This window comes from Neopelma chrysocephalum, unplaced genomic scaffold (assembly GCF_003984885.1).
Source record: "Neopelma chrysocephalum unplaced genomic scaffold, ASM398488v2 Primary Assembly neopelma1_103b, whole genome shotgun sequence".
NCBI lineage: Eukaryota > Metazoa > Chordata > Aves > Passeriformes > Pipridae > Neopelma > Neopelma chrysocephalum.
In genome coordinates this window covers 1,531,058-1,555,629 of record NW_020897767.1, presented here as the reverse complement: position 1 = coordinate 1,555,629, position 24,572 = coordinate 1,531,058, and the positions used below count along the sequence as shown (strand labels likewise).

General features: G+C 43.8%; 1 protein-coding gene across 4 annotated transcripts in view; it reads left to right on the top strand.

Moving 5' to 3' along the window:
* TNFAIP6 (TNF alpha induced protein 6) overlaps positions 1-23,844 on the top strand; it is a 28,252-nt gene extending 4,408 nt beyond the window's left edge. Inside the window, exons 2-9 of one of the 4 annotated variants that reach the window (XM_027695931.1) lie at positions 6,269-6,448; positions 10,463-10,615; positions 11,781-12,713; positions 17,664-17,801; positions 19,201-19,362; positions 21,572-21,800; positions 22,830-22,870; positions 23,047-23,844. In XM_027695931.1, coding sequence (XP_027551732.1) covers positions 12,542-12,713; positions 17,664-17,801; positions 19,201-19,362; positions 21,572-21,800; positions 22,830-22,870; positions 23,047-23,210 — 906 coding nt within the window. In that variant the 5' untranslated portion in view covers positions 6,269-6,448; positions 10,463-10,615; positions 11,781-12,541 and the 3' untranslated portion in view covers positions 23,211-23,844. Of the gene's footprint in view, positions 1-6,268; positions 6,449-8,564; positions 8,982-10,462; positions 10,616-11,780; positions 12,714-17,663; positions 17,802-19,200; positions 19,363-21,571; positions 21,801-22,829; positions 22,871-23,046 lie in introns of those variants that run through there. The other 3 variants (XM_027695930.1, XM_027695933.1, XM_027695932.1) reach the window with 3 other exon arrangements.
* The last annotated feature ends 728 nt before the right edge of the window (positions 23,845-24,572 follow it).

Here is a 24,572-nt window from a genome sequence, read left to right as displayed (position 1 = left end):
GGAAAAGTACTTCCCATATGGAAGTGGTGGATCCAGGTCTGGGGTCCTCAACACAAGAAAGACATGGAGCTGCTGGAGAGAGTCCAGTGGAGGCCATGGAGATGCTCCAAGGGCTGGAGCCCCTCTGCTCTGGAGCCAGGCTGGGAGAGCTGGGGGGGTTCCCCTGGAGGAGAGAAGGATCCAGGGAGACCCCAGAGCCCCTTGCAGGGCCTAAAGGGGCTCCAGGAGAGCTGGAGAGGGACTGGGGACAAGGGAAGGAGGGACAGGACCCAGGGAATGGCTTCCCACTGCCAGAGGGCAGGGAGAGATGGGAAATTGGGAAGAAATTCCTGGCTGTGAGGGTGGGGAGGCCCTGGCCCAGGTTGGCCAGAGAAGCTGTGGCTGCCCCTGGATCCCTGGAAGTGTCCAAGGCCAGGTTGGACAGGGCTTGGAGCCACCTGGGCTGGTGGAAGGTGTCCCTGCCCATGGCAGGGGTGGCACTGGATGGGTTTTAAGGTCCCTTCCAACCCAAACCAGTCTGGGATTCCACGATTATATGAAACAAAGTCCTTTTCTGTGTCTTGCCAAACTTTGCAGTCAGCAGGATTCTGAATGAATGTAATTCTGAAGGAAGATTATCAGGATAATATTTTTGGGAATATTTAAATAAATGCCTTGGTCTCTCAATTTATTTATTTTTTTGAAAGCAATCCTAACATTTCCCCCATAGTTTTTTTTAATTTCCAAAAATTATTTTGTACAATCCATTCTTTGTGAAAGAAACACTTACTGAGTGTTTAGAAAGTGTGAACTGGAAAGCTGTGGAGGCAGCTGAGATCAATTAAAAAGTGAATATGAGCAAGTTAAAACACGAGAAGTGCTTATGTAGGGGATATATCCGGGAAGGGAAGTAATCCCAGGATTACAGAGCTTTGGCCTGGGCATGTTCCTGGAAAATGGTGAGGAAAGGTCACTTCTGAGAAGCTGTTAATGGGAATTGAGTGTATTGGGGTGAGTGTTTTAACCCCACTGATGTGGTCAGTTCATGTCACTCCCAATCCAGACAAACCCTGGGATTTAGTCAGTTCTGTACGGATATTCCAAGTCGCACCTTCCAGAAGCTTTAACAAACCCAACTGGGAAGGCTGGCAATGGAAAGGTCCCATTTCCAGGGAATGCAGGTTCTCTTTCCTTTGGCAGATCCCGAGCTCCGAGTGCCCCTTCGGCTGCCCGAGGATTTTTCATGGCATTCATTTGCTTTTGCTCCTGTTTTTCATTGAAAGGCCCAATGTGAAGCCAAGGACTGATTAATGGCTGTGTCCTGCCCTCCTGTGGGAATCCCACTTCCTTCTCCATGGAGAAATCTCCACAGCCAGGCCCTCCAGGGGAAATACATTGAATTTTGTGGCTTGTCAGTCTTTTCCTTCTTAGTTTACTTTCTCTTTTTCATTTACTTTCTCCTTTTTATTTCCTTTTTCTCTTATTCTCTTTCTTTTCCCTTTTCCTTTTTCTTTTCCTTTTTCTCTTATTCTTTTTCTTTTCTTTTTCCTTTTTCTCTTATTCTTTTTCTTTTCCTTTTCCCTTTCCCCTTTTCTTGTTTTCTCTTTTCCTTTTCATCTTTCTTTCATTTTTCTTCTTTCCTTTTCCTTCTCCTTTTCCCTTCCCTTTCCTTTTCCTTTTCTGTTTTCTTCTCCTTTTCCCTTTCCTTCTCCTTCTTCTTTTCCTTTTCCTTTTCTTTTCCTTTCCCTTTCTTTTTCACTTATTCTGTCTTTTCCTTTTCCTTTTTCTTGTTTTCTCTTTTCCTTTTCCTTTTTATCTTTCTTTCATTTTTCTTCTTTCTTTTTCCTTCACCTTTTCCCTTCCCTTCTCCCTTTCCTTTTCCCTTTTATTTTTTTTCCTTATTTTCCTTTCCCTTTTCCTCTTCTTCTTCCTTTCCCTTTTTTCCCCCCAAACTAACCCAAGGTTTAATTGTTTTGGATGAACTTATATTTCAGTTTCTCCCTGTGCTCTTGCACACAAACCACCCTTTTGAAGATAAAGACACAAAAACAGTTGGCTCAGCTCATTCCCAAAGGGAGTTTTATTAACTCTTAAAAGCTCAATTTAATTTTTACAGGTTTTTTTTTTTTAAACACTGTTTTTTTATGGCATTAATTCTGGCTTAAGATACTTTGCTGTGCCCAGCCCTAAAATAAGTGGCTCATATTCCCAGATACTCTGGTTGAGATCTGACAGATCTTCGTGGTTTCATGTCAACCCAACATTAAATATCTACTGTGTTGCTCCTCACAGTTGAGGCAACTTTAGAATCCAGGGAATGAATTTGTAACTTTATTATTTCACCACAGAAAGCTGACTAATAGTTTTAGGGGGGAGAAAACTGTCAATAAACGTGGGTAAAACCCAATTATAAATACATAAAAAATATATTGAAAGAGCTCCAATATTTCTTTCGAAGTGAAACATCTTGATTTTTCATTTCAGATATTTTGATAAGAGACATATTTCCTAATTACTTTTTCCTCTTCCCAAGAAATTGCCTTTCCCAGGATGAGTGTGGAGCAGGAACAGTGTTGCATCAAAGCCCAGCATATTCCAGACACAATAAATTTCGGGAAGATTTCTATCACCAGCTTTTGGGGAAAGATGATTCATTCATCTCTGCAGCTTCATCACTTGCTCTAAATTTGGGATATTGATTTTATTTAATGGGATGCAGCTGTTAAATTCAGACAGAGAAAGGAGTTTCTGGAATAACACTTCCAGCTTGAGAGCTTTGGACCTGTTCTGCAAACTGAATATCAAACCTCAAACGTATTTCACTGCTATGGAAGCACTTATACGAAAAAAAATTAGGAAAACTTGAGTAAAAAAGAAGGAAACAGAACAAAAATTAGCCTAATTTTTTAGGGTGATCCATGGTGGCAACGCTCTCAAGAAAAGCTTTAATTATAAATTTTTTTCTGAGGCTGAATTTGGATGCTTAAAGGTCATAGAATCAAGGAAAGGCTTGGGATAAAAGGGAACTTTAAAGATCCTCTCGTTCCAAGGTCCAGAATTACAGATTCCTCAGATCCAAATCTCAGTTTTGTCACTTGGATCAGCCACGCTGGGCTTGTGACAGTGCAAAGTTTTCCTGAAATTAATTAATTAATATACTCATAAATACACTCATAAATAAAATAAAATACACATAATATAAATATAATATACTCCTAAATAAAAATACTTATAAATACAATTCCTGAATATACATCTTTAAGTGCAGCAAATCCCATCCCAGTGAGGCACTTTAGTACTATTTAAAAACTCCTCACACTGACAAAAGAGATATTTTTGGCTTTTTTGGTGAGATCTGCAAGAATTCTCTTTTTACCTTTTCATCTTCAAGTGCAAGAAATGTAATTTACCCCTTACATTCCCATTTTGTAATTTTTTCTGCAGTAGTTGGAGTTGTATTTAGTAATATTTGCTGTCGGGCAAGATAAATATCAAAGGAATATACATCAATTATATCGTAAATTAAAGGGAATTTATATCTTCCATTTCCATGCTGCTGAAGCCTCAGAATGACTATGAATTTAGCAGCAATTAGCTGAGTTATTTTGCCCCTGTTTTGACACGTTGTACATGATTTTGATTTAAAAGAACTCAGGTTCCTAGATGTGTTTGCACAATTGAATTAATGTCCCTGGAAGGGGTTGCTTTGCTATGGGAATTGTTATTTAGGAGGGTTCTAATGGCCCAAAAGTGGGAGGTGGCAGGGTAAGAGAAGCACAGTGAAGGCATGAAAAACAAATTAATACTATAAAAATAAAATTTGATCAGTCACAAGGTGCCAAGTTTGGGAACAAAGCAAAGGGGGGATTTTAATAAACACGGGAAGAGCAGGAGGAGGTTGAGACAACAGTCATGGAAAAATGACTTCATGGAGAGGTGCTCCTATGGGATAGAATATTCCATTTTTATTTCATAATGAGAAAGTTGACAAAGAAAATATATTTTTTTGAAAAGGAGTAAAGCAAGGAAAATAACAGCTCCATCAAAACTCATGTACCTCAGGATAATCTGGGAAGGAGACAGACATGAGAAATAAATTAATAAATCAATAAATAGATAAACCCAGAATGATTAGAAGAGGAAAGTTTGATGTTACCCACAGCAAAGAATAACTCAATATTGTACATCAGCTGAAAAGTTGGGATTGCAGCTTTCAGAGGTCCAGACATCCAGCAGGTCATTCCCTCAGGGAAGGTGCTGATGGTGGTTGTGGCTTCCTGGAGAAAACCCTCCAAGCGTCACCTCATGAGCAGCAGGAATAATCCACACCATGATAAAATCGTTCCCAGCCAACTTGTGCAACCAGGCCTTTCCAGGATTATGAGGCAATGCCAGGACATTAGTTCACCCTGGATGCTGCAATCGTGGAATTCCGTGGAATTCCATGAGCACAGACACCACCTTGTATCTCCGGAACCCACAGGGCGTGGACTGTGCCCACAGATAAAAGCAAATCCACAGCCTAATTCTCCACAGAAATGAGTGTCAGAGATCTCATCCATCACCCCAAACTAAATGAAATAAGGCTCAAAAAGGGGCTGGTGAAATCTTGAGTCACTGTGGCATGAGGGAAGGACGGAAAATTGATTTCCTCGGGGGCTGAGGCAGCAGCAGGAGGGAGGAGGGAAAAGGGCTGTGCAGTGGGGTAGGAAATGAGTGTTGCAGACAGAAAGTGGAGGCTGCAGCAATGACTGCTGAGACTCATCTGTCGAGGATTTTATCACCACATCCATCTGTTTGGGTTTGGAGAGGAATTTAGGATGATACTGCAAAGCAGATGAATGAGTGGGGTCAGGTTTTGTGGGACCGGAGGTGACTGTACAACTAAGGACAGATTCCACCACCACCCAGTGTCCAGGGGGATAATATTTGGGTTTCCAAAGCATATCCCTGTATTCCAGTGCAAAATCTGACACACCACACAAAATGAGAGGTGGGAGAATCTGAGGATGGGATTCCAGGAAGCCAACCCAGGACATGGCACAGGGAGAGCTTTGTCCCAAACTGTGAATATCCTTTTAAATGAGTGTTGCAGACAGAAAGGGGAGGCTGCAGCAATGACTGATGAGACCTATTTGTCCAGGATTTTATCACCAGGTCCATCTATTTGGGTTTGGAGAGGAATTTAGGATAATACTGCAAAGCAGATGAATGAGTGGGGTTAGGTTTTGTGGGACTGGAGGTGACTGTACAACCAAGGACAGATTTCACCACCACCACCCAGTGTCCAGGGGGATAAGATAATATTTGGGTTTGCAAAGCATATCCCTGGATTCCATTACACACCACACAAAATGAGGGGTGGGAGAACCTGGAGATGGGATTCCGGGAAGCCAGCCCAGGACATGGCACGGGGAGAGGTTTGTCCCAAACTGCGAATATCCTTTTAAATGAGTGTTGCAGACGGAAAGGGACACCTTTACCAATGACTGCTGAGACTAATCCCAGTGTGTGATCCCCAAATCCATCTATTTGGGTTCCAGGGAGGAATTCAGCATAATACTGCAAAGCAGATGAATGATGTGGTTAGTTTTTGTCGGACTGTATGACCAAGGACAGATTCCTTGTGTCAAGGACAGATGCCAGTGTCCGGGGGGATAAGCTAATATTTGGGTTTCCAAAGCATATCCCCGTGGAAGATCCTTGCATTTAACTACAAAATCTGACAATACCACATAAAATGAGGGATGGGAGAACCTGGGGATGGGATTCCAGGAGACCAGCCCAGGACATGGCACGGGGAGAGGTTTGTCCTGAACTTTTCCATATCCAGGGCATTGGTCTGCAGTTCTCCACAGGTGACCTCTGTCCACCTGGGATCCCTGTTCCATGGTAGGCACAGCTCTGGATCCTTCTGAAGAGGAGAGCAGGTCTTAGCCTGGTTTTTGGGAAGGAGCTGCTGGCAGTGCCATAATCCCACATCCCAGGGTGTTGGAAGGTGTCAGACTCCAGGAATCCAGAGTAAATACCAGGAGACAGAGCCTGCAGAGGTAGCTCCTGGTTCTTCAGGGATTGTCCCTTTTCCCTGCCCTCCAGGACCTGCCCCAGGCTCTTTGTGTGCTTTCCACAGCTGCATCTGTGCAGTTGGACTCCACAATCCTGAAGGTCTCTTCCAGCCTGGGTGATCCTGGATTGCTGCAGCCACTGGATGAGCCAGTTCAGTGCCTTCCAGCTTTTCCATAGTTTAGTTCCACCCCAGGGCTAATAATAAATTCCTTTTTTAATGCAGGAACATCGATCAGAAACAGCACATCAGGAGCACAGAGCAGGACACATTTAATGGTGCTTTGTAAGGCCAATTTTCCCAAAGAATCCATGGACCTGGCCAGATTTTCCCAATTATTTGTGCCCAAACTCACGGGAGTGTTTTGCTTCTGAAAACTCACCACCTGCCCACGCACAGCTCAAGGTAGGAAAGTAATTTTTGAAGTCTATGATGTTCTGAGATGGGCAAATAAGTGGGTTTTTAGGTGAAATAGGTGAAAACTAATGGGATATTCAAGATGTACATGCTGGGAATGCCCTTTGGAGACTCATTTAATGGAAAAGCTCTTCATGCACACCCTTAAATGAGATGCTTGGAGTTAGATAATGATCTATTTGTTGTGTGCCAGTGAAATATGATAAATATGGGAGATTAAAACCCGTATAAATTCTTAGTTACTTTATAATTTCAATTATAATATTTATATAATTTATGATTATATATTTCTAGATAATATTTTATATTTATATCACGTTTTCTACTAAAATAGAAAAGTAAGTGTTTACTTTGTAGGCAAACTGTTTGAACAGAAAGTCTTTTTTACAAGAATTGACTCCATGAGTTTGAATGGTCAGCAGTGATTCCACTCTGACCTTGCTTTCACCAGTGTGAAAAGAGTTAATACACAATGTTTATTAAAACTGTTATGGTGTAGATGTTTTATATACACCTGCCAGACACCAATATTTTTAATTTTCTCTACAAATACAGTACATTATATATATTTTTATATATATATAAATATATCTATCTATATATTATATATATTTATAGATGCATGATATATCAAATAAATAAATAATATAAATGATATAAATAATATAAATACATCAATTAATTAAACAAACAATATAATATATATATTATAAAAGCACATAATCTCTAAAAATATTGAAAAAACCTCACATCTATGGCCCTAAAGGACTAAATTCTGCACATCTGACCGTTTGCAGACATTCATTTTATATTAATATTAATATTAATAAAATTTTATTAATAATATGTTTTTATTAATAATATGTTTTATATTAATATTCTCCCCAACCCCCCCAAAGTTGCTGCAGTTGGCTCTGCAGTGGATGGAGTTGCAACTTGTTTTTTCAGGAGTTTCCTGGCAATCTTTGGAGCCTGTTTGTCTTGGCACCCCCCTGCCACATTACCCAGCCCTCAGTCTCACATCTAAAAACCCTGTTTACGACATTTTGTGCTTTTGGAATATATTTCTGTCGTTTCAAAACATAATTTAAAGTGTCTCATCCCTGAGACACTTGTCAATTTTCTCTCTGTTATATCTATATTTTTAAAATTTTGATTGGTCCAACTCTTTTATTTAGAGTAACTCTCGCTATAGGACTTCAAATATTTCAACTTGGCAAATGGTCAGAATTTTTATAAGTGAATCCATTATTCTCTCCCAACATCTGCTCTCAATATTCCCAAATGTTTTTGGTTTGTTCTCTTTTCACATGGAGGGGTTTGTTTGCTTTTTTTTTAAACTCAAGCACCACTACCCAGAGAGGTTGGGTCTTGCCTCATTGATGCTGCTGATAAAAATGGGCACTGATTTCAAGAAAAATCAGACTTTGAGACAAAGGAGGGGAGGTTGAAAAATATTTATTTATTTATTTATTTATAAGGCAAAATACTCTCTGAAAGATTAACTTACCACTGGGACAATAAAATGCTCAGATCATTGGCCAAGGAGTTCTCATGTTATCAAATTCTTCTCAAATTGCATCACCTGAAGCTTATGGAGGACAGAAAAAGTTGGGAAATTTCAGTAGAAATTCCTTCTGGCTTGCTTTAACCGCAACAAATGTGTGAAAAATGTAGAAATCCTGGTTTGTAAGTTAATAAGGAGTGAGTTTTTCATGAGTCCAAACCATTTCATCAACTCTTTCCCAAAAAACACCATCTCTGTGTCACTTTTTGGCTTTCACTGGAGCAGAGGCATCCAAGGAAAGAGATATTGGAAAAACAGGTGGATATATTCAGGTTAGACCTGCCAAATCCCACTGGATGCTTTCATTTTGGATGCATTTTTCCTCCTTAGACCGTCTTCTTGTCCATGTAATATTTTAAAATATTTTAAAATCCCGACTTGTTGCTTTTGCAGGGAATTTCACCAGGAGCAAAGGCCAAACCAGGAGTTCACAGAAACCAAAATATCCCGTGGAAAATAAATGAGTCACCTCTGTGTTGTCATGGTGGAGCCTTTTGTTGGAGCTCCATGTTTTGGCACTTCCAGAAGGATGGAGTACACCTGGGAAGACAACAGGGAGAGGATCAGGAATAGTCCAGAGTCTAGAAAATATGACCCACAGAGAAGATGGAAAGAACATGGTAATTTTTAAAGAGAGACCTAAAGATACAATAAGAGTTGTAACATAATTTTCCTGCTACAAAGAGACACTAAAGAACCTGTTACTTTGCTGAAGAAAAAAAGAAGAAACAAGCCAAGAGTTAAGGAAAGAGTTAAGGAAGAGCTAAGGAAAGAGCTAAGAAAGAGTTAAGGAAAGAGTTAAGGAAAGCCTCCCTTCTCCTTCAATTTATATAAGATTTGTCTGGTACATATTTAAATGTGGAAAACTTGGAAGAAAGCTAAAGAATGTCAGCTGAATGTCTCCAAGTGCCTGTGGAATATCTTGGTGCTGAGAGGTTCTGCTGGGATTTGCAGGTGAGAACTTTCCCCTCACTGGAGGGGCAGAAGTGCAGCTCTGGGGGTGTCACTGGCACTGCAAAATACTCCCCATGCCCAGTTACTCCTCCCTCTAAAACATTTACTGAGCCCTGCAGAGCTTTTGGTAGAATCCCAGGATCACAGAGGCTGGAAAAGCCCTCCCAGCCCATGGATCCCCCCTGTGCCCGATGCCCCCCTTGTCCCCCAGCCCAGAGCACTGAGTGCCACGGCCAGGCCTTCCTGGGACACCTCCAGGGCTGGGCACTCCAGACCTCCATGGGCAGCCCCTGCCAAGGCATCACCACCCTTTCCAGGAAGAAATTCCTCCTGATGTCCAACCTGAGCCTCCCCTGGCACAGCCTGAGGCCGTTCCCTCTCCTCCTGTCCCTTGTTCCCTGGGAGCAGAGCCCGACTCCCCCCTCCTGTCAGAGATTTGTTAGTCTGACAAAGATGTTTATTCATTTGAGGGACTATTCCCAATGTGACACCTGAATCCTGATTCCAAGACTGGATGATCTCTCTTGCTGCCTTACAGCCTCAGTTATTCCCTGACTCTGTGACCCATAAGCCACTGTATTTCTTGGAATTCTTGACAGCTAGTCTTGTTCCTCCAGGGAGGTACAAGGTTACCTGGATGTTCCTCCAGGTACCAAGTGACAGGATGAGAGGAAGCAGCCTCAAGTTGTGCCAGGGGAGGTTTAGACTTGACATGAGGAAAAATTTCTTCATGGAAAAGATTGTCAAGCTTTGGAACAAGCTGCCCAGGGAAGGGGATGGTCGAGTCTCCATCCCTGGAAGTGTTAAGAACTGTGTGGATGTGGCACTTGAGGACATGGTTAGTGGTGACCATGGTGGTGGTGCTGTTTTCACAGTTGGACTTGATGATCTTCAAGGTCTTTTCCAACCTTAATTCCATGATTCTGTGTTCACTCAAACCTCAGACCCTGCATAAATCAAGAGCTGCTCTCAAGCACTGTTTGCTTCTTTAAGCCCTTTATTTATTAAGCTGCTTTTTCCAGCTGAGGCCTTTCCCCATTAACACTTAACTTCAGTAATGAGCATTTTTTATTCATTATTTCACTAGTGTCTTTCCTAATGATTTCAGTGTGTCAGTCTGTGACAAATCATCTCCATGGTTTGCACTCCTTGCTCTTAGAAATTAGTCACTGCTCCCACATTCCTGTGATCTTGGGCACTGGAACCCACCTACCAAGGACAGGACAATTCCTGTGGCGTGGACATTTGTCTCTGATAGATCATTAATATCAACTCACATTGCAATGCCATCCAGAGGAATTCTCATGCAGTGGCACAGAGAAAAGGGGTCCTGTGCAAGGAAAGACATCACATCACTCTTCTTTCTCTCCATCTGAACCAGGAATTTATCTTTCCAGATTACCAGTGAATTATATTACTGCTGAGTTTTCCCTTTCCCTCGGTTTCCATCCCTTCCCTCCTGCCTCTTTTATTGTTTCCAGGTTCCCAGAGGATGCCAGGAATGTGTCCCAAATCCAAACCAGCAAAGACTAAGTGCCAGTTTCCTTCAGCCAGTGAGAAATTAATGTTCCAGAGTAACACACTCAGCAACACCCCAAAAGTTTATGCTGCCACCTTCACAACTCATATCCCAGGTAACCTCAGGTATTTGTCTTAGAGATTATTGTTTAGAAAGCAACAGGCTTCTACCAAAATATTTTCACAGAATAAAGTTTAATTAGGTGTCATTCAAAAACCTCGGATTCATCTCTATTAGACATTAACCCAGGAGGAATTTCTCCCTGGAAAGGGTGTTGAGGCCTTGGCAGGGGCTGCCCAGGGAGGTTTGGAGTCCTCATCCCAAGAGGTGTCCCAGGAAGGCCTGGCTGTGGCACTCAGTGCTCTGGGCTGGGGGACAAGGGGGGCATCAGGCACAGGTTGGTCTTGGAGGTCTTTTCCAACCTCAGTGATCCTGGGATTCTCTAAAGCAGGAAACAAGTACAAATGAAGCACCAACCCTCAAATGTAGAAAGAAGAAGCAGAGCAGGGCTCCTGCCTCGATGTGATGAGACAAGTCCCTTCTGGACTTTTATTGGAGGGAAAAGAGATTTGATCCAATGTAAATACTGCTTTATCATAGGAGAGATAGTTAGAATTGTGTATATAATGTATCATAATATTTATTTGTGTAATAATTGTAATATAATTCCCTTCCCCCCATATTGAGTCTTGTGTTGTGTCCGGAAAACCCCTCTCACACTGGGGTGAATTGTGGGAGGGGGGCTTGGACTCGGAAATTGGATTTTTGGGGGGTCTCAAACCACCACAGGAGCTTTCCTGTTTTGCTGCCAGGGGAGCTGTAAAGGGTGTGGGACCATCAGTGTGGCTGTGAACAAACTGGCAGCCCCTGGGTCAGTCCCTGGACCAGTCCCTGTCCCAGCATCCTCTGTGAGGTTGGACCAGTGACCCCACTGTGGCCACTTTGGGGAACTTCATTGGAAGAGCAGGTCTGCCCCCATCAGAGAGAGCTGGACAGGGACAGGCCTGGACACTGGTATTTTGGGGGAAGGCGCCTTTTAATTCCCTCACTCTGTTTCCCAACAGCTTTTCCCTTCAGCATCTGCCTGAGTTTGGGTGTGAGGAACATGTACAGTGTAACCAGGCTTTCCTCACTCTAAGCCTGGAGTGATGAAGAATCTTCCTCTCCACAAGTCATCTGTGTTAAAATATTTTTGAGCAGGCCCAGCCACCTCCACCCTTCCCTTCCCATCTCTTGTAGTTCGATTGTTGGCGTGACCATTGTCATGTCTCTGTCCGTAGCTCCTGACTCAGAAGTTACCAATGTTATCACAACTGCAGAGTTTTCCAAGGGCTGCTCAGGAGTGTGGAGCACCAGCTCCTTTTCCATCCTCTCATCTTTCCCCCCTTCCCTCTCTCCCACTCATCCACGAGGAGCAGCTGCAGGATTCACTTCCAGCCAGAAGGGAAGACAAGCAGACAGCTGTCACGCCGTGATTCAGCCTTTCAACTGTGGTTTGGAGGGGAAGTTTTGAGCTTTATTTCCCACTTTGCAGAACAAAGAGCATCTGTTTTTGACACTTGCAGTTTTGTGCTGATCTGGGAGGTTGATTTGCAGTGACAGATTCCGTGTGGGGAAGCTGAATTCAAACAGTCAGTGTAAAATCTCCTGACATTTTTCCATTGATTAGGTGAAATTAAATCCAAATTATTTACAGAGGGGCAGAATGTTTAAAGGAGAATGAGAGAGAGTGTGATGTCTCAGGTCCTGTAAGTGGTGTGACTGGAAGCATAGATAGACTGGCTCTGAGTTTTATTTTGTGGAATCTGAAGGCAGCCAGTGCTGAAGAATGAACAGGCTTTGGCTTGGAGAGCGTCCGTGTGTGCTGCAGTAGTGAGGGATAGAAAGGATTCTTGGACAGGCTGGGAATGGAGAGAGCCAAAAGTGAGTCACATGGGCGACTGCAGACACCACATTTAATTGTGTAAGAACTGCAGCAGCACAATTGGAGCAGCCTCACTGACCTCACAGCTCAACGTGCTATTTAAGGTCTGGCTCCCAGATGTTCCAGGAGCACCGAGCCAGAGCCGACCCGGAGCGTTTGACCAGGGAATATTTACAGCCTGAGCCTTCTCTGGAGATGATTGCACTGATTCTCTTCTCTGCCCTGCTGTGGGACGAGGCTGGAGCGTGGGGCTTCAAGGATGGAGTGCTGCACAACTCCATTTGGTTGGGTAAGGAATAACTTCTTTCTTGGGAATGTTTTGCTGCAGAGCCACCGTGTTTGTCCAACAGCAGCACAAAGCTGTGCATTAATATCAGCAAAATCCTGCATTGTAGTTCATTAAACCATTTTATCTGAGTAGTGAATATAAGTTTTTACACACTTGCTATTTTATTCCTCCTCTGAAATGCAAGAAAAGCTAATGATGGAATATTTATCCAAACGTGTTTTCCTGCAGCGTGAGGTGAAAACTGTTATTTAACAGTTGCTTCTAACGAAGGAAAAAGGGTCTGAAAAGAAACATTTGCCAAAGGAATGAATTGCTTTCTGCATGAACATACTTCACATGCCTGGGGTCCTGCATATGAAGCTAAATGGTCTGGAAATAATAGTGATAATATTTCCTAGGTTTCTAGAAAAGCACAGAAATGTCTGTGTTTTGGCCATTGGTTTGCTCACATCATTTAACAGGGCACAGAGGATTTCCAAAGGGCAAGAGAAAAAATGCTGTGGGAAGAGTTTCTTGTACTTCAAGTGGGTTTAAATAGCTCTGAGATTCTTTTATAGATCTTTAAAATTATCCAATGCAACAGGCAAACATAGAGTCGAGTCACATAAAGGATGCCAAAATAAAGGCATGCACTGAGTGCTCTGTTTTATTGACAAATGCTTACAAATCCTTTCTCCTCTGCAAAATATTGTGTGATTCTTTAAGGATTTTAGGGAATCCCTGTGTTTCTGTTGTGCTCAGAGGTCCCAGGAGGGAGCAGGACCACGCTCTGTCAGCTGGTGCAGCAACCACGTGGCTCCAGCCCCTCTCAGAGGACCATGTAAACCACCAGGAACACAAATGAGGCACAGAAATTATCTATATTGCTTTCCATTTGACTGCACATTTTTAATGGCTCTTCTCCCCTCCTGACCTTGGGACATTCCTCCTGTGTCCCATAGCTGGGGGGGGAAAGCTCCAAGGAAGAACAGCTTGGCAGCTTCAGGTTCCACCTCGAGTGGCTGCTGTTCAAAAATAGGATGACAAAGGAGAGGTTTGTGTGGGAAACAAGCAAAGTTTTTATTCCTGGCTGGAATAACAATAAAGAGACACAGGAGATGAGTAGGGCTGAGGGTTTGTTAAGCCTTGATGGCCAAGGCAGAGAAGTTGAATGTCAGGTGAGACCACCCTGATGATGGGGAAGAGTCTCACACACATCCCACTTTTACTCATGGACAGGGTGTTTTATTTGCAAATATTGGTGTATCCATAGGTACTACAACCAGCCAGGTCGTAGCTTTAGGGACTGCAAATTTGGGATAACAGTGATCAATCACTTCAGCAGTCAAATGGAAGAAAAAACATTTCAACTTCTTTAAAATGGAGCAGCTGAGTGTTGATTGGAATGCACAGCAAAATTCTGGTTTGCTGCACCTCTAAGCATTTACCACGAGAGTCAGTAAAAATAAACCAGGAGGGGAAAACTGATGACTTGTTCTAAATAAACCCAAACTAGAAATGCACTATCCAGTGCAACTACAGCAATAACATTATTGAAATGAAGCTCAAATTGAATTGCCAATGGAATTCAGTGACACTGTATAGAAATAAAAAAACATTGGCAAAATCACAGACATTCAGTTCAGGCTTCTGTGTATTAAAAAAAAAAGGGTGACTTGAATAGTAAAACAAGTCACCCCAATCTCACCTTCACCGTGCATTAAAGCAAGACCCCCTCCTTGAATAAAACATCTGAGCTTTGCTTTTCTCCTCTTCTGATAAAGCACCAAACTGAAAACGTAGGGAGATTTCCATCTGACCTTTTCTTCTTCCAGCAAATCATAAGCACAGCTATAAAATCTCGAATTACTGGCAGCCTGGAAACGCTCATGTCTTACCTTTTTTCTGGTTATAAACATCTCTTGTTTCTCAGCCAGTGTGTGCAGTGCAGTCCTGCTGCAGCTGCCTCCACCACCTCCCTGGGAATGGGTTCCTTGTGGGAATGGAATGTTGATGTTGCTCATTTTTGACACAAGCACGTTATAACCAAAGGTTTATTGTCAGCTGATGGCAGGGTTGGGACAGTCTTGCCCGAATTTTCTCATCCCCTTATTCCAGTGCCAGTTCTTGGTGCCACAGGGGAGGTTTTCCAGGACTCTGTGCTCAGAATTCCATCCCCATTCCCTCTCCACGTGTCAGGGTGGTTTAGGGGCTTTTCCTACCCCGTTTGGTGGAGTTCTCTGAGTTTGACCACGTGTGTTTTCAGAGGTCCATGCCAAGAGCTCTACATGGCCACCCTCTGCTTAAAAGCTAAATATTCCTTTTTATTTAGCATTTAGTGTTTGTTCTCTGCATATTGTGGGGATTTAGAACCCCAAATTTTGTGCTGCTTGTGTTTGTGCAGAAGAGTTTGGCTGCATTTCCCCACCTCCTGCTGTGGGTGAGGAGGGGGTCACTGTCCTTGCAGGACCCCGCTGTCCCTGGGCTCCAAGGAGAGATTTTAGGAAATGTGAGCTGGAAGAAACACGTGGAACCCACGGCCCTTTGGCAGTGGTGGGCATGTGCTTGTGCCTGCAAATACAAATTCCATGCAGGTTTATCTGCATGGCCATGATCCCACCTCCAGAAAGAGCAATTCCCGTGCATTCTCCCACCTGCCTGTGAATACCTTATATAAATTTATACATCCAGAGACACAAATGTGTCAATGAATGGTTAATAATTCCAGTGCTTTACCTGGTTCTGTGTTTGATGAAGCACTTTATCTGTCTGCACAGCCCCTGATGTAATTAAGAGGGAGGGGGGGAAGCTGCCAGTGGAAGATCCAATCAGTTAATTAGGATACACCGTTAGGGAATGCTTTAAACTGTGACACACCGAGCCAGCAGCAAATCCCAAAGCTTGGGGGAGTCCATGTGTGTGGTCTGGTTTTCCAAAGGCTGCTTTTGCCACGTTACAAAGGAATAACAGAGAGGGAGCTGGAGATTGCTCCTTGCAGGGTGACAACACCCACCAGGGTATTGCAGGAAGATTCAGTGGGGCTGCTGTTGGTTCCAGCCCTTGCAGACCCTGTGGAGAGCAGAACTTTCCAGCAATATTCTGAAAAATATGATGCCTGTCCATAGTGACATTTCAGCAACAAGTGGCAGGAGATACCTCTAGAGGGATAAAATTTGAAAACAATATCACCAGGTGAAAAAGGCAACTGAAAATGGGAAGTTTTTACTGGCAGCTCTGGGAGTGATGAGTCCAAGCGGTGGAGAAACCCCTCAGATCCCTGGTGGTACATCCAGGGACAGGATGGGACTTACAAAGGTGGCAGCCAGAGGACTGGGGGCTTTCACCAGCAAAGACCAGTGGCAATGAGCCTGAAGACATCTCTTGTTTTGGCTCATTTTGCAAAGGTGACTGACCTCAGAATTCAGGTGCTCTTTGAGTGGTGAAGGTGGGGCAGCTCAGTGAGTCCCAAGGAATACAGCCTGTATTTTCCAATTCATCTCTCAGTTCCCTTCCCTGGGAGCTCAGTGATCAATAATGTGGTTTTCAGGTTGCCCCAGATTGCTGCATTCTGAATCCAACACAACCCTGCCCACAGCAGCAGTGAGCTGATTGATCAGGACTTACCACGAGCTTAGACATGACAGGCTATTGAGGGAGTGAAAAGTAATGCTTCCTAGGAATAAATCCTTAATTAAAATGTGTTTTTTAATATAACACACCATCATTCACAGCTGGGAGTTGTTATGGCTCTTCTTTGCAATAAAACTGGCTTCTTCAGGAGGGTTTTTCCATGGAGGATCTGTTATCCCGTGCCCATGCCACCGATATTCCCAGTGATGTTCCGGAAGGCTGCTCTGTTTCTTCTGAGACTGTTGTCAGCAATATAATTTATTTCTCTGGGCACAAGGCCAGTGACAGCAGGTCCAAAAACCACCCTGGCCAACGTCATTCCGTGTCTATTAAGGGATCTCACCATTAACCACAACTCAGTGGTGACCAGGGCTTTTTAAAAACTACCCTAACCCAGCCAAAACCACTGACTCCAAGTATGTCCCTAAAAAAAACATCCTCCTTTTCCCATGGTACCAAGAACTACTGTAAAAATGCTCCCTGTTTCCCATCTTTTTTCAGTGGTAGCTCCAAACAGCCACATCTCCCAGATTATCCTAAATATAAGACAGGGCTAAACAAAACCACTGTTCAGATTAAATATGCACGTTGGTTACCAGACAGATTTCCACACATATGGCACCAGACAAGTGCAGCATGAAGAGATTATAAAACTTGTGGCAGCGCTGGCAGTTTCTAGGTTTCCCTGGAAAGCTGCTTTTTATCATATTTGCAACGGCAAAGAAAAAAATCTGAAGGAAATGTATGAATTTCGTGTGCAGCAGAAATGTCAGCCAGCAATTGTTCTGGTCCTGCCCTCGGTGACACACGCTCAGATATTTTTACTTCGCATTCTTCTCCCCTTTCATTCCCGCCTCTCCCCGATCCAAGTAGCTCTGATTTAACTCCTCTGGAGACCCAAAACAAAGCTCTGATTCATCTTCCAAAGGCGCTTCAAGTGGCAGCCAGAGGGATGCTGTGATAGCGATCCAGAAGGAGCTTCCCCGGAGTCAGGCGGGATACAGAGCCCCGGGGATGCTGACAACCGGCGTTCCCATGACGACTGCCCTCGGAGTCATCCCAGGGGAGTCCTGCCCAGCCTTTGTTGACCTTCTGTTGTTCAAAAATTCTCCAAGCTCTGTTGTTAAAAACTTCTCCCAAACAAACCCCAACCTTTGGGTTTTTCGAAAAGCTTTGGGTCGGGAGGGACGTGTTTTCCCGGCGCTTCCCGAGCTGCCGGCTGGACGCTCGGTTCCTCTTCCCACCTGGAAGGAGATGTGGAGCCCAACTTTGAGGTCTCACTGCTGGAGGTGGGAGGGCTGAGGTCTGACACTGAATCCCTGTCCTGCCTCGTTCCCACAGAGCGGGCAGCCGGGGTGTACCACCGGGAATCCCGCTCCGGGAAGTACCAGCTCACCTACACCGAGGCCAAGGCCGTGTGCGAGTACGAGGGAGGACACCTGGCCACGTACCAGCAGCTGGAGGCGGCCCGGAAAATAGGTATGGAAAAAATCATGGAAAAATCACAGCACTTGGTTTTTCACAGTGTTGTCAGCTGTGTATTGTCGTGTCTGTTATGAACTCGGGGACTGAGAGACATGGAAATCCCTGGATTTTTGCTCAAGTTGTTTCCAGTTTCCCACCTTGGTAACTGGAGTGTGACTGGTGCCAGGGCCTCATCACCCTCACAGCCAGGAATTCCTCCCCAGTATCCCATCTAAATCAACCCTCCTTCAGCTTAAGGCCATTCCCTGTGTCCTGTCCCTCCATCCCTTGTCCCCAGTCCCTCTCCAGCTCTCCTGGAGCCTCTTTAGGCCCTGGAAGGGGCTCTCAGGTCTCCTTGGAGCCTTCTCTTCTCCAGGTGAACCCCCCCAGCTCTCCCAGCCTGGCTCCAGAGCAGAGGGGCTCCAGCCCTTGGAGCATCTCCGTGGCCTCTAGGGAATCATTCCAACAGGTCAATCTCTTGTTTCCATCAAGATTTTTATCCCAGCCATATTTGCTCTGGGAGAAAGTGAGTTGTGTGTGCTTGGAGTAAAAAGTGGAGCTGAGTGAGGGCTCTACTGTATTTCTAGTTGATTCCTAATAAGAAATTATCCATTCATTCAGAGCACTGGGAAAACAATGGAAAATATCCTCCACTCCAGACATTTTCTTGCTCTGCTGTTGAGTCAGAACTGGCTCTCAGCACCAGCACACATGTGAAAGGGGGACTTTTGTCTCTCTGAGCAGCTCAGAGCCCTAAGATGCCACAAATATGTCCCATTTCCTCTCAGTGCAAACACTGGATTGGTCTCTACCAGCCAGGGAACAACATTGCATTCTTTGCCTACTGGTGTTAAGTTCTCAGCCCCAAAATGCATTAACAGGATCTTTTTTGTTTGGCAAGAAATGCTTGAGGCATTTCAGGTATTTAAATTTCAATTGCAAGTGTTTTAAATTGACGCTGCAGGGTTTTAGCTGTATTTTGTGTGTAGTGTTTTATTCATGCTCAGAAATTAAGGCTGAGGACTCCTGAGATCTGATTGAGTAGATTTGTGTGACTTCAAAAGAGAAACAAAGCACACTTAAAGAACTCATCCAATGTATAATTTGATTACAAGTGCTGGTAGACCACTTCAGACTGACTACTTGGGGAACTATGCAGTCCATCTGTGTTTGATTTTTGTCCTGAAATGAAGCCCCGGTAATCACATTGTGGGGAACACAATGCAATTTTATACTCTGTGTTTAAAATTATCCTCTCAAAGTCCTGCTCTTTCCTGCAGCTCAATTTCTGCCAGGCCAATTACACCCAGGTCATTGAGTCATCAGCTTGAGTAAGACTTAGTTGAAGGAAAAGCAGCGTTCCCGGCCTGGGATTGATTGATCCCATCCATGTGGCATTTCCTCCCCGCTGCAGGTTTCCACGTGTGTGCTGCTGGCTGGATGGCCAAGGGCAGGGTTGGCTATCCCATAGTAAAAGCTGGAGCCAACTGTGGCTTTGGAAGGACTGGAATTGTTGACTACGGGATTCGCCTCAACCGGAGCGAGAGATGGGACGCCTACTGCTACAACCCCAACGGTGAGTCCAGAACAGCCCCCTGGGCACTGTCCTGCTGGGACAAGGGTGTACATTGAACCTCCCATTTCATTGGAACTATCTGAGGTGTTCCACAAGGGAACCATTTTCCAGGTATTTCGCCTGTGAACAAGTTAAATTCAGTGTTAATCCTTATTCCTTCTTTTTTGTGTCCGAGACAGGAAAAGTTCTGAAAATGAATGTCATGCCTGGGACTGGCATCTTAGGAACTTCTCTAAGGAAGGAATTCTTGGCTGGGAGGGTGTGGAGGCCCTGGCTCAGGTTGCCCAGAGAAGCTGTGGCTGCCCCTGGATCCCTGGAAGTGTCCAAGGCCAGGTTGGAGCAACCTGGGCTAGTGGAAGGTGTCGGGGTTGGAGCTGGATGGGCTCTTAGGTCCCTTCCAACCCAAACCATTCTGTGATTCCGTGAGTCTATGACTGAAACCCTGATGGATCCAGATCCCAGCAGTGCCTTGTGTGTGTGTCTGTAACTAGATGGAGAAAAATGAATCTCCAAAGCAGATCAGGAGACATGACAAACGTGAGTGGCAGAACCTCACCCCAGGAGGTGACTGAAATTTCGACAGGGCCACTGTTACAGATTAGCTTGGTATCACTTCATTTAGCAGGGAAAGTGGCAAAAATAGGCAGCAAGAAAGAAAGCAGAGCTTATCCTGACTGTCCCCCTGCTCACAGTGTCCTGCCATGCCTGGCAGAGCCAGAGCTGGAGTTGTCCATGACGTCTGCACAGCTGTGCACAGTTTGTTTGTGCTCACAGGCTTGTTTACGTCCATCAAATAGCTCTGTGGGGTGGGGGCCATTCCCAGATGTTCCACATCCAAAGGGAGACTCCTGCCCTCAGAATTACAGCATGTGAGCCCGACTTTCTCTTTGTCAGCCTCTCCTCTGGGCCAGGAGGGAGTTACTGGCCAAACACTGTTTGGTCAGAGGACAAAAGGAAACCAGAGCTGCCAACACGGCAGAGCTTCAGCCTCTCATGTTGAAAGGATTTCTGTTCATGCTCTGCAGAGCCTGGTGGGGCTGTTTGGAGGAGGAGGAGGAGGAGGTGAGGAGCCAGGGGAACAAAGACAAACCTCGGATTGAACTGAGCCTCTGCTCTGCTCCAGGATGCCAAAGATGTCACCTGATGAGGAACTTGTGGAATTCTTTGGTGCCTGAAATGCACGTCCTACCCAGCAGTGATCAGAGAATCACAGAATCCCAGAGTGGTTTGGGTTGAAGGGACCTTAAAGATCATCCAGTCCAACCCCCTTGGACACCTTCCATTAGCCCAGGTTGCTCCAAATCCAACCTGGCCTTGGACACTTCCAGGGATCCAGGGGCAGCCACAGCTTCTCTGGCCAACCTGGGCCAGGGCCTCCCCACCCTCCCAGCCAGCAATTCCTTCCCAATATCCCATCTATCCCTGCCCTCTGGCAGTGGGAAACCATTCCCTGTGTCCTGTCCCTCCATCCCTTGTCCCCAGTCCCTCTCCAGCTCTCCTGGAGCCCCTTTAGGCCCTGCAAGGGGCTCTCAGCTCTCCCTGGATCCTTCTCTTCTCCAGGTGAACCCCCCCAGCTCTCCCAGCCTGGCTCCAGAGCAGAGGGGCTCCAGCCCTTGGAGCATCTCCGTGGCCTCCCCTGGACTCTCTCCAGCAGCTCCACATCTTGTGTTGCAGCCCCAGAGCTGGACACACTATTCCAGCTACTGGAGCATGAATCAAACTGGAACAAGTGTTTTCATCCCAAAGGGAGTGAAGAGCTGCAGGAACAACAGGAGTACACCCCCATGTATGTGACCACCAGCCTTCAGAAGGCTTTTTGTAGAAAACCTATTTGAAGAGTTTTTTGAAGAAGAAAGGCTGACATTGAGAGTCAGGGGGACTTGCCAGTCCAGCTGTAAAGCTTGAAGGGGCCAGAAATCCCAAATGCCTTTGACATAAAACACACAACTCTGGCCCCATGTCCACTGAAGTCAATGAAAGCTTTTCCTCTGAATTCAGTGATCTCACCTCTTGCTTCCAAAATACCTTCTCCCAAAAGCTGGGAATGACTGACATTCACCGAGTGCTTGAACATACGAGAAGTTCTACCACTCTGGATGTTCCTGTGGGATTTTTTTATGGATCTGCCAGGCCAAAGAGCCCGAAGATTCAAACCATAGCCGTAGTCAGAAGGAATACTTAAACTCTGACGTTTTTATTTCTCTCTTAGGAAAGGAGTGTGGTGGAGTCTTCACAGATTCCAGGCATGTTTTTAAGTCACCAGGGTACCCAAACGAGTATGAAAACGAGCAGATTTGCTACTGGCACATCAGAGTCAAGTATGGGCAGAGGATCCACCTGCAGTTCCTGGAGTTTGACGTGGAAGATGACGTTGCTTGTATGGCAGATTTCTTGGAAATCTATGACAGCTACGATGATGTCAATGGCTTTGTGGGCAGGTAAAGCAAATCCAGCTTTAATATGCAAATAAATGATTAAATTTGCCCCCCCCAGCACTTCAGAAGGACACTGTATCCCTTATCCAATTAGCACTGCTGGGATGCCCATAATTCCTGTAGCAATAGTACCTGATTTATCCTTCTTTTACTTTAATCTTCCCAATTTAATTTAATATTATTATTAAAGAGTTTCAGGGAATGGAGCTTTGCCCTTTTTTTGCTTTGCTAAATGAGATGAAAGAAAGCTGCAAGACTTTTTAGTCAGCTGCTCATCCTGATTCTCCAGTATTTCAGAGGAAGGACTCTCAGGAATCTCAAACAGCATTTTGTGTTTGCTTTAATTGAAAGGAGAGAGGTGAAGTGTTAGCAAAAATATATTTAATTTAAGTTGCTATTTGCTACAGAAGTGAAGTATTAGCTAATATCAGAACAAGTGTTACATATCATCTCTCTTATTAGATTTTAGTTCCTTCTTTGCTTAATTCTCACTTTCTTCAATATCATACTTTTACTTAACCTTTATAGGTCATATTTTGGTATGAAACATCTCGATTTTCCAGTGCAGAGATTGTGCAAAACAAACAAAAAACAAACCATAAAAAGTGATAAAAGGCACTTCCCAATTCCTGCCACTTTTCACATCCTTCCTACGGATATTCTGTTTGTTTTGCATTTACAGATAATTTTAAATTTTTTTTTCTGACAATATTCTTCCTTTCTTATCCTTGGGCCACTGTTCTTCCACTTAATGCCTCGTTAAATTGCTCTTTTTCTTGTCCTGCATTATTTACTTCCTGAATATATTGAGAACTACTTCCCACATTTTTCCCTCCTCTAAACCTTACTGTGGGATAATATTAAAAAATTCTTTAGGCAGTAGATTCACCATAAAATTGCACACTTAACACCTAGAACCAATTTATTCCCTTGATCTCTAAGGAAAGAACAGCCTGGGAGCCCCAGCTCAGAGCAGGTTCTGTGCCACAATTCCTATATCATTTAACCATGAACATTCCTATCTTTTTCCAGGTTTTGTGGAGATGAGTTGCCAGATGACATCATCAGCACAGGTAATTTATTTCTGGTAAAAAAACCCCACAATTCCTTCTAGAGCAGGTGGATTGCTGTGAAAATCTCAGAATTTCAGCAGCCAAGAGCACTTGAAAAGCAAAAATAAAACCCTGAAATATCACATTTTTATGCCACCCGAAATGTAACCTTTGTTTTTCTTTTTTCCTTGTCCCAGGCAATGTGATGACCTTGAAGTTTTTGACAGATGCCTCAGTCACTGCTGGGGGGTTTCAGATTAGATACACTACCATGGACACGCCTTCCAAGGCAGGTGATGGAAGGAATGCAACATCCCAAGGAAAAACAAACTACTTATCTGGAAAATTCGGTGTCATGTGAGCAGAGGAACCACATACACTCGTTAAGAACCATGTCTTAGAATGAACCCAATTCAGATATCTGTGTCTTCAGACAAGACATTTTGTTCATCTCTTCCTGACTTTTTATTTTCTGCTTTTCTACAAGTTTTGTCAATAAACTACATTAGGAAGTAAATTATAAAACACACTTACATGAATAATAGAAAAATATTTTTAGGATACGAGTACTGTAAAAATCTGTTACCATAGATTTTAAAATTATTTTTGTATATAAACTGCTCCTTCCCCTCATTTCTTGTCCTGTTCTATCAAAATTTTTGTGTGACTGTTTCAACTATTTCAAAATTTAATAGGCTGTTCTCTCCTTATTTTTCTTGATTTCTACATATTTATTTTTTAGATTGTTGCTTTGGTTTTTTCTCATTCTCCACACATTATTATTCATTTAATTAACTGATTTTCTTGAACTCTAAGGGTCTTTAGAATAAGCTTATTTTTAAGAAACATAAATTCATTTTATGGACACTGTTGAGATGTTGGATATTGTTTACATGGGTTTAAGACTGTTCTGTTTTAAATTGATGAACTTAAAATCCTTCTCCACGTGTTTTTAACTTCAGTCTGAAGCAGCATTAAAGCTACCTCTGTTTTAATCCCGTCCTGAGTTTGCAATGGATTATTTTTATTTCTTTAGAACTTTTCAGACTTTGGCACATTTTCTTGATTTAAGTTTTAAGGGTTTCTCTATTTCTCTGACTGTTTTCTTGGCCCCAAATCTAATGTCCATTGAGAACCTTCCTGTGAATCACATTTTGTCTGGAGTATTGTGAATCCCTCTGAAAACGATTTCCACAAGGAGGATCTCGAGCTAATCAAACCTATCTTTGCTTTATTTATCTTAATGCTCAGTTCTTTTAATTGATTTCATTTTTGAGCTTTTATTGATGTAATTTCACTGGGAATATGATCCTGCTTCTTGGCTGTACTGGAGGACAATGTTGCAGCTTCTCTCCTGGTTATTTCCAACACTTTATTCCTGCTCCATCGGGAAACAAGTTCTGTATCCCGACATTTATGGGATGTAGCTGCACCTAAAATCCGCTTTTTAATCCTGCCACCTTGTGTTCGCAGACATACAATGCCATTCCAGTTCTCCAAGATACTTCTTGTTAATAAGGAATAGAATAAGGAAAAGCATGAAGAGAACTGTTAACATTTTATTTATGACCTGGGGTAATTTTTTACGGTTTGGGGTTTGTTGTTCTTCCTTTAACTGAGAAGCAACAGACCTTGAATTGACATGGATCAGATCCGGGGGTGTACAGGGAATACCTCCCTGTCTGGAGACCCTCATGGAGCCGGAGCTGGGGGCAGGATTTTG